This window comes from Echinops telfairi, unplaced genomic scaffold (assembly GCF_000313985.2).
Source record: "Echinops telfairi isolate 266 unplaced genomic scaffold, ASM31398v2 ScPeMD7_6080;HRSCAF=6971, whole genome shotgun sequence".
In the NCBI taxonomy this organism is placed as follows: Eukaryota; Metazoa; Chordata; class Mammalia; order Afrosoricida; family Tenrecidae; genus Echinops; species Echinops telfairi.
In genome coordinates, this window is record NW_022109980.1 from 9,926,484 (window position 1) to 9,936,762 (window position 10,279).

Sequence of the window (10,279 nt, forward strand, 5' to 3'; positions counted from 1 at the left end):
TTCTGCTCTCGTGAAGAGTTACAGTCTCAGAAACTCACAAGGGGCGGTTCTACCCTCTTCGATAGGGTCACTATGAGGCGCCATCGACTCATTGGCAGTCAGTTTGGTTTGGCTTTTACAGGACAGGATAGCACCGCCCTTAGGGGTTTTCGAGACTGATGCTACCGGAGTAGAAAGCTTTCTGCTGTGGAGCGGCTGGTGGTTTCGAATTGCTAACCTTGCCCTTGTTAGCAGTCCAACAAGGTTGGTAAGAGGTCTGGGTCAGGTGTATACGGACAGGGCCTTGGAGTCTTGGCCAAGGAGGAGGCTTTTGGGGGGCTCCCATTTAGCGGGTGGAAGAAAGCGGAGGGCAGGCAAACGCCTGAGGGGGAAGATTACTAGCAAGGTATTGTATGGCATTCATAAGGATTTGGGGACTAGATGATGTAGGTCCTATTAGCCCAGCGCCTTTGCGAGTTCTCCCCTAGGTACGACTAGTGCTTGTTTCTGTGCTCATCCTCAAAGTCCCCCGTAACATTTAGAAGGAATTCCTTGCTGGACCTGGTAGAGAAGTCCCTTCGGGTCTCTAGCTGCAGTTTCGGAGCTTGGCCACAGAGGGCGGACTCTGCGGCGGCCTGGAAAACCGGCGGCGGCTCCAGTCGCCGCTCTCTCTCGGGTCAGCCTCTGGGCTCCCGATCCCAGCTTCCAGCTCCCGGCGCCGAGCCGCTCCTCCAACGACGCGCAGCAGCGGCGAGTGGGAGAGAGGACACGGGGGCCAGCGACATCGGATCCGCCTGCAGCCCGCAGCCCCGCTGAGCCCGGAGGCCGCCGGGATGGAGCTGCAGCTGCCGGTCGGAACCCAGCCCCTTGCTGTATCCGCCTGAGAGGAGGGGGAAGGGAGGCCGCGCGGGGCCCAGGGTGGAGGCCGGGGGACTGCAGAATCCCAGGGACGCGGGTGGGGACGGACGGGCCCCGCGGCCCAGCCATGCCAGGGGTGCGGGGTGGCGCAGGAGGCGACGCCGGGGTGGGGAGGGTGGGGGTCGGGGAAGGCGGGAGGCTCCCTGCGCAGCGCGCCCCCCTTCCCGGCCGCATTCTAGAGGAGACCCTTAACCAGTGCCCCCATACTGTCGAGGGTATGGAGATGAAGGGCCCCCTCCGGGAGCCTTGCGCCTTAACCCTAGCCCAGAGGAACGGGCAATATGAGTGAGTAACCCCAGGGTCCCACTGTGGGCCAGCCTGCCATTACCCCGCCCCCATCCCCCACCGCCGCCCGTCTCCCACCTCTGCTGCATAGGCAACAGGTTCGGGTCCAGGTCCAGGCGTGAAGTGCCAGGGCTTTGTGACAGGGTTGTGCATGGAATTCCCAAGCCTCTTGCTTGGGCCGGGCAGTGGTTAGGTGGGAGGACTTCACGGGCAGGGAAGTAGGAAGCCTGGGTTCTTTTTCTTAGGTTCCTACGGCCGCAACTGCCCTGTGTTGTGTAACATTGGCCAAGTCAATTAAAGCTTAGTTTCTTCTTCCTCGGTTAAATAAGACTGAGCTGCCTTCCCTTAGAACCTTTGGAGTTATAACTGGAAGAGTAATCTGTGCGGGGGGGAAAAAAAAGTTTACGGACGCAGAAAATGCTATAGAAAGGCCCCATGGCAAAAGTTACAGACTTGCCTTTTCATAACCCCATTCAACTGGTTCCTCCAGTCTCCCCAGGCTCCAGTCTACACAATTTCAAGATTCCTTGCAGTGAGGTATAGGTATGCATCATCTTTAATTCCGTGACTTTAATGTCATGCCATAGTTGAAGGCCTCAGTTGAAGGCTTGACTCAGAAAAGGGAATGGTCGCTGTAGGAGTGAAATGCCATTTGACATGTTTTTCAGTGTGTGTATCATCTTCTGCTTGGCACTTAGGCTCAGGAAATACTGGTGATGGATCAAAAGATGGTTTTGATAAGGTATCACTGTAGCTGTTAATCACCTTGCCTCAAACACCTCACCTCCAAAGTACCCAGGGTGACCAGGACATATAAGCTCTTATCCCTGGGTGCCCAAGTGACCTCCCTTAGGTGCCCACTGGTTTCTTGAGGTCAGATTTCTTCTGAGTTTAGGTGTTGACTTCTTTTAGATCTTGTCGCCCAAGATGGGGTTCTGTCGAAACACCATTTTCCTCAGCCCTGACTTTCACAGGCTCCAGCATGTGTCTGGCTGGCTGATTTACACCAGAGAAATTCCCATGGGCCTCTCCTGAGACTGGAACCACTTCAACTGGACCTTCTTTGGTTCTGTGAAGTAGCTCTTCTCTAGGTCTTGCTTAGGCTGTTGTGTTGCTGTGGGAAATTTCTGGTATTGTCCCAATTTCTGCAAACCCTAGAAGCCCTGTTTCAGAAAAACAAATTTAACTGAATAGTGAATTGAAACCTGGAACGCCACCACCAAGGCTAAGATGGGGTGGGGAGAACACAGGATTTGGAGTGCAGAGACCTGGCTTGACATCTGTTTCACTGCTTTTGAAACGGAACCTTTGAGCACCGTGTTGTGTGACTCTGTTTTCTCTTCTGTAAAAACCAGATGCTGGGGCATTTAAGCAAATAGTTCCCTTCTTGAGATGGCCATGGTCCCGGAGCTAGCCCCTTGGTTTCAAAGGGTTGGAAGACTGTGCAGCTCATAAAGCAACTGGTTTAAGTTGAGCACTTCTATTACAGTACTTTTAAACTTTCAACAGTAGCTCTCCTGACTCTGTATCCCCTCTCCAGAGAAATCAAATTCTTGTATTCCAATTCTGTAGACATCTCTGTAAGCAGCAACCACCATTCGGTAGCTTAATGACTGCCAGGTCCTGGTCAAAGCACATCTCACCAGTCGGTGCATTTAGCTCTCCTGGGGTGTTCTGCATGTGTGGAAATTGAGGTTCAGAGAGGTTAGGTCACTTGCTCACAGGAAGTCTCAGAACTGAATTTTGTAACAGCTCTTACAACAGCCCTGTTGCCTCCTGGCTAGCTAGAGATGTTTCCGTCTCAATCAGTAACTGATCGGAAATACCTTATCGGAGGAGTTTTTGTGAAATCATTTTCATAACACTATCTCAAAGTCATGTCTTTTGGGGTGCCCTTCTCTAATTGAGGGTCTCCAAGTTTTCTTTTAACTTTTGACTTTTTAAAAACTAATAAGTGATGAAGTTGATCATCATCTCTAGGTCTCTACCTTTTGCCCACAGCCATGAAGGAACTTGACTTGAGAGGCCAATCAAAAAAAGTGTCTTTTGGAAACACAGAAGCAAACCTATCCATTCTTTTAAGGATAAGTGGTTATGATAGAAGCTGTTGGTTTACCCTAAATCTTCCTTGAACCAGTCTTCTCAGAGATAATGGGGAGTCGACATGGCAGTTTGCTCCTTCCTGTTTGAAACTACCAGATTTAGGTTTCATGGTCCTAACCTTAATATTATACACACACACACACACACACATCCACTCACACATACAGAAATAGGTGTATGTATTTAGAAAGATGAATATAAAGAGAAATAACATATAAAGACATATTTCTGTATCTACATTCTTAAATATAGGTATTTCTGTGTATATATAGGTACCTATGCAGAAAGATATTTCTGTTCTGAATTTGATGATTCTTCCAGTGAGGTAGAGTTTTTCCCACTTCCATGGAAACTATTCTCATGTTCAACCCCCTTTCCTGCCTACTGAGATTATATTGGTTCATACTCATGTACCTCAAAGTCGGCTCATCCTCCTTGAGCCTTGATTCATAAATGTTTTTTTATCATGCGTCCGGCCTCCACCAAGGTTTACAGGGTTCCAGGAATCTCTGGGTCCCTAGTTTTCCCGGCTGAGAAAGATAGAAAGACAGCGCTTTCTATTCCTATAAAGAGCTACCGTCTCGTAAACTCAAAGGGACAGTTTACCCTGTCCTGAGTCGGCATAAACTCAGTGGCAGTGAGTTAGGTGGGGTACTTTTTGAAGAAGCTCTACCCCATTTTCTCTAATTACCTTAAAATGTAAACCATTACAAATAGAGCAAACAGGATCACAGCAGAAAGACAGCCTTCGTACTTCTATTTCCTTTAGTTCCATCTTGGAGCCCAATTGGCCCAGTGATTTAACGTGTTCAACTGTTTAGCCAAAAAGTCAATGGTTAGAGCCCACCCACCGCCCTGAGTGAGGAAGAAGTAGCAATCTGCTTCTGTAAAAGTTTACAGCCGTGGAAACCTTTAGGGTAGTAGTTCTCAACTTTCCTAATGCCGTGACCCTTTCATACGGTTCCTCATGTTGTGGTAACCCCAACCATAAAATTATTTTCGTTGCTACTTCATAGCTTAATTTTGCTACTGTTATGAATCGTAATGTAAATATCTGATATGCAGGATGTATTTCATTGTTATAAATTGAACATAATTAAAGCATAGTGATAAATCACAAAAACTATGTCATATACTGTGAAATATTTGTTTCTAATGACAAATAAATGAAATTTTGTCTTGAAGCACGGTGTAGCATGGGTAACAGTCTTCCCGCCAGGTACTCGTATGTGGACGTATCTGCATGTGGGTGGATCTGCCTGGAGACGGATAGAGGAGCGGTGTCTCGGTTCCTAAGACCATCGGAAATAAGTGCTTTCCAATGGTCTTAGGCGACCCCTGTGAAAGGGTCATTGGACCCCCAAAGGGGTCACGACCCACGGGTTGAAAACCGCTGCTTTGGGAAAAGAAAGCTCTGTCCTATCAGGTCTCTGGGAGTAGGAATGGATTTGAGGGAAGTGGGTGAGTTTAGGTCCATCTAAGCAACTTCCCCTTCCTAATGAACACATTGCAGGGTGGGAGTGGTGGTGGGGGATATGCGGAATCCAAAAAGCGAAAATAGTAAGTCCCCCAAAAGATAGCATAATAGAAATCAAAACCTTCCAAACAAATAGTTTTAAGGTCTGAATAGCCATATTGAAAATGTAGCCCCTGTTCATAGCTTAGTTAAGCTAGTTCATTTATTCAGCAAATATTTATTGAATGCCTATAGACAGGATGCAAAACTCAATATGAAAGAGTCCTTTCTTTTAAGGAGCTCAAATCAGTAGAAAAGGAGAAATACCAGTATAACACTCCCCCCCAAAAAAACCCTCACTGCCATCCAGTCTATGCTGACTCATCATGACCCTGTGAGGGCAGGACAGGGTAGAACTGCCCTTGTGAGTTTCTGAGACGATCACTCTTGACAAGAGTAGAAAGTCCTCTCTTTTTCCCTGGGAGCAGCTGGTGGTTTTGAACTAGTGACCTTGAGGTGAGCAGCCCAGCACAACCACTATGCCACCAGGGCGCCTATACAAGTATAACAGAGTAGGGGAGCTAGAATTGTCACTAGCATACTGGCCCAGAGGGGCAGCAAAAGGAACCGAGGCTATTGGCTCTGCTTGGGAATGTTGGGGAAACTCCACCAAAGGAGGTCAAATTGAGCTGGACCTTGGAAGCTAAGATGTTCTTTGAGGGGTGGATGGAGGTAGCATTTCTGGCAAAAAAGAACCCTTTGGAGAGTGCTTGTCTTTGGGCAAGGGAGGAGACATTCAGAATGGCTGTTTACCCCTTAGGCTCTACCTTGATGGGTTAATCCTTGGGTTGCTAACCACAAGGGCAGTGAGAAAGACGAAGCTGTCCACTCCTGTAACAATTTCCAGTCTCGGAAACCCTGCCCTGTAGTGTCTCCGTGAGTTGGAGTGAACTTGATGACATGGGGTGGGAAGGATAAGCATTAAACCAAGATGACTATGTCAGGAACGCACATGAATTCTAGAAGTCTTGCATTCCACTCGGAGGAGCCACGTGTAGTAATCCCTATTCAGAAATACCAACGTGAAGTTGGAAACCAAAGGAAGAGCCCTATGCGATGTGAAAGCAGGTTATTTTGATGGACCTGGTAGACTGACACCACCTCCTTTTCTCCATGGACCTGCCAGATGGTTTGAAGAAATAGATGCATCCTTTGGGGAAAGCAGTGGGAGTGTAATTGGAAAGTTAACATGCATTGTTTAATTCCTTCAACAAACAGGAGTGACTGCTACGTGCCAGGCACTGTGCTATTTATTTCTTTTTATTATACTTACTGCCATTGAGGCGATTCTGACTCCTATTGATCCTGTGGGATAGAGCAGGACTGCCACTGGGTTTCCAAGACAGTAGCTCTTTATGAGAGTAGAAAGCCTCATCTTTGTTCCACATAGCAGCTGGTGGTTTTGAACTGCTGACCTTGTGGTTAGCAGCCCAACACGGAGCCCACTACACCACAAGAGCACTGTGGGAAGACAAACATAGACCCTGGACTTGTGGCTTTCACATCTAGCTGTTCTTCACCCTGGCGGGGAGGTGTAGTAACTGTAATTCATGCTCTTAGGATGAAAGCTGTTTGGGGGACATATGCTGTTGAGTGGGGGTTTTTCTGGACAGTGTAGGTATTCAGATACTGATCTAGAGCAATATCTAGATGGCATTATGCTTAAATCCAGGGAACTAAATACAGCAAGTCTAATAAATACAGATTCGATTTATCTAACCAGACAGCACTGTATTTTGTTGCTAAACCTGTGGGGGTTTTTCACTAAACTTCGTTGATACATTCTTCTGTTTCCTAGGTTAATAATCCAGTTGTACGAAAAGGAACAGCATGTTCAAGATATCATTCCTATAAATAGCCACTTTAAATGTGTTCAAGGTACTAGCTTTAATTGCTTAGCTAATTTTATAATGTTTTCCTTAGTCATTATTGCACTGTGTAACACTGTACATAACAAAAAATGTACCACTGCATGTAAACTGGAAGAAATTACCCTTTGCATTTAAAGGATAGCATTACTAATCTACCATCAAGAGAATGCTGCTAGGATGATAGTAAACTTTATATGTATGTATAGACTCACTTGTTTTCTCTGGCCAGGATGAGAGATGTATGTGGCAGCTTACCTATGTATAGTCTTTTATGTGCCCGACCTATATCTGGATTTAAAGGGCTGTCTGGGACTTTACGGACATAGTAATTGTAAAGTACCAGGGTCTCTTGGATTCACACACATTCAGCACTTTTTCAGACACTATTTGAAATTAAAAATGTTTGACTACAAGCCTTCCCAGATTGTAATACCTCACACTCAGTTGTCCTGATTCGCAAACCCTGACATTGGTGAATCATAAGCAAAGCCAAGTCCATGGAGGGAATAGTTGGCTTCCTGCCCTCAGATTCGGGGACTGAGAACAGAAAGTCTGTTGTTGCACCTGCTAAAATGAGACACACAACTTGGGAAGTTTGTGTTGGAGGTGTTGCTTCTGTCATCTAGGTAGGAAATAGATTACTCGAGAACGAATGCATTACGTGTCCAGTGGGCTCGTTGGCTTCAGCAGGCAGAAATACTTGTGTATCAGTTTTAGCTTTGGGAGAAAGCCAAGGAAAGCCCAAGAAAAACTCGTTGAATCCTCTCATGCACTGCTTTTTTTCCTTCTGAAATTTACATTTTAAACTACCTACCAGAGTAATATACACCCTGTAAAAGGTTTGGAAATCCCAGAAAAGTGTAAAGAGAACCAGTGGCCCAAATCCCATGCCTCAAAGTTAAGCTTTCTACACACGGAGCTTGCAGTGGTGACGGGTCTCCCAACAGACTATACAGTGTTTTAGTCTGTTCCACGTGCTGTCAGATTGTGAACTCTTGACCTGACTCTTAGGGACTGTATATGATTTCACTTTGTGAATGGCTCATTGTGTAACTGTTCACGTGTATTAGACACCGGGTTTCCACCCTCCACCCCTCTTCTTTTGCACTAGTATAAGTAAGGTGATGGACATTACTGTACACCCATCTTCCTTCTCTGATCTCCTTAGCATGTATTCCTATAAGTGGCTATACTAAGGCAGAGGGTATGAGTTTTTGTTTGTTTAAGGCAGTATATTTCAAGATCTTCCTGTTGTACCAGGGTTAGTCAAAAAGTATTGCTGCTAGGTTTCCAATCCATACATGCACATCCTTTACCCAGACAAAACGTGCTTAAGCACATCTCGGCCATCAGTGGATGGCTGCAGGAAAAGTCTCTCAGTAACACCCTTGTCTTAATGTTGTTAGGTTGCCCAAAAAAAGAAGGTACGATCAAAATAGTGGCTTCCAAGGGCTAGTTATATTCATGGTCAGCTCAGGAAGCTATGGAGACTTTTATTTTTGGGGACCCTCAAAGGAATCTTCATAGATTTTCTCAAAGGATATAGGACAGCTATGGGGGCTTATTAGGAAGAAAGGGAGCCCTGGTGACATGGTTACAAGTTGGGCTGCTAACAGCAAGGTCAGCAGTTCCAATCTACCAGCTGCTCCTTGGAAGAAAAATGAGGCTTTCTACTCCTGTCAAGAGTTAAAGTCTTGAAGACCCACTGGAGCAGTTCTATCCTGTCCGATAGGGTCTCTGTGAATTGGCATTGACTCGATGGCAGTGTGTTTGTTTTATTTTTATTTATTTTTTATTAGGAAGAAGTTGGAAGAAAATGAAAATTATATTGAAGAGAGAAAGATCAGGAAAGTTGAGCCGAGCAGCAAGGACTGCCCTAGAAGAATTTCTTTGGGAGACCTTGCCTCATCCACTCTTCAGCCCTGACCTTTCCCCTTCAGACTTTCTGTTCTCCAACTCAAAGAACATTGAAAAGATTTTTGTCCCTTGAAGATGCTGAATTCTTTGAGGAAGGATTGTTGTTGTTTTTGTTAGGTGCCATCGAGTCGTTTCCGACCCATAGCGACCCTGTGTACAACAGAACGAAACACCACCGGGTCCTGAGCCGTCCTATGCCCGAGTCCATTATTGCGGACACAGTGTCAATCCTTCTCCTTGAGGGCTTTCACTGCCCCTCTACCCAACCTCACATGATGTCCTCCAGGGACTGGTCTCTCCTGACAACATGTCCAAAGTATCTAAGACAAAGTCTTGCCACCCTTGCCTCTAAGGAGCACTCTGGCTATACTTCTTCCAAGACAGATGGGCTTCTCCTGTTAGCAGTCCCTGGTACTTCCATTGTTCTACTCTGGCACCACAGAAACCCTGCCTTCAGAAGTGTATAGACCAAGATGGAGGCTGTGTTGGGAAACCGTAGCTTCCCATTCTTGTATTTTTAGTTCATAAAAGGGGCTATGATTTTGGTTGCAGCAATACTTTTCGACTTGTCCTTATACGGGAGCTAGGAAAGGCTGCAACTGCTCCACCCCCAAGTCACTGCCTAATCCACAGGAGTTGGTTCTCAGAGTTCAGCTTGTCGGGAGGGTCTGGCAGATGCGGGAAGTTAGAGAGGAAGAGGTAGGTTGAGCCTAGACAGCAGAGGTAAAGAAGGAAGTTCAAGAGCCTGAGAAATGATTACTCAGAGCCCTGGATAATCATTCCCTTTGGACTCACTTCCTTGACCTTCTGTCAGAAGTAGTTAAATAATATGGATGGGTCATTAGAAAACCGGTAATGCTATAGTTGAGGGGCCTTATTAATGTGCTGTTACATTCCCTGCCATTTCACACTGTATTCTAAGGAGTTTTCGCTGGTTACAAAAGAGGCCTGGTGGTGCCATAATTAAAGAACCCCACTGCAAACTTGCAGGTGGGTGATTGGGACTCACCAGCTGCTCCATGGGAGAAAGCTGTGGCAGTCTGCTTCTTTCAAGAGGACAGCCTTGGAAACCCTGTGGGGTAGCTCTCCTCGGCCCTGTAGGGTCGCTGTGAGTCGGAATCGACTTGACAACAATGGGTATTTGATAACTTGTCCAGTTCATTTTCCTTTCAGTTGAAATGTTCATGGTCTTTAGAGTTGAGTACTATGAAACTCCTTTTGTAAAAGAAAAAAAAACCATGCTCAGCAAAGGCTTCTTGGAGAATGTGTTTTAAGACCTAAGAGTGATGACTAAGAAGCATTTCTTTAGTGAAGCAGATAATTCTTTTAGTTGTAATGAATGGTTTTCCCTTCCCTGATCCTGCTCCTTTTTTTCCCTCTCCTCAGAAGCGGAAGAAACACTTTTGATTGACATAGCCTCAAACAGTGAGTATCATTCTGAATGCAGTTGAATTTCATTGCACCAATATCTACTTGAAGTCTCACTATACTTAAGACACCTTTTGGGGGCAGGGGAGGGACATCTTGCATTTTACCTTATGTTAGTCTCTATTTTCTTCAAGCAGCCATACAAATTAGCATTGAGAGGAATGCTAAAAAAAAACCAAACATTTAAATTGGCAGGATTCTTTATAAAAATGTAAAATATGATTTATTCTTTCTTACATAAATTTTTTATTGTAAATCGGGT

General features: G+C 45.7%; 1 protein-coding gene across 3 annotated transcripts in view; it reads left to right on the forward strand.

Moving 5' to 3' along the window:
* Positions 1-641: 641 nt before the first annotated feature.
* The window catches only part of OCRL (OCRL inositol polyphosphate-5-phosphatase), a 66,745-nt gene continuing 57,107 nt past the window's right edge, over positions 642-10,279 (forward strand). For 2 of the 3 annotated variants that reach the window (XM_045295854.1, XM_045295856.1), the window contains exons 1-4: positions 642-851; positions 1,103-1,182; positions 6,600-6,679; positions 9,976-10,014. In XM_045295854.1, coding sequence (XP_045151789.1) covers positions 813-851; positions 1,103-1,182; positions 6,600-6,679; positions 9,976-10,014 — 238 coding nt within the window. In that variant the 5' untranslated portion in view covers positions 642-812. The remainder of the gene's footprint in view (positions 852-1,102; positions 1,183-6,599; positions 6,680-9,975; positions 10,015-10,279) is intronic. The other variant, XM_045295855.1, reaches the window with a different exon arrangement.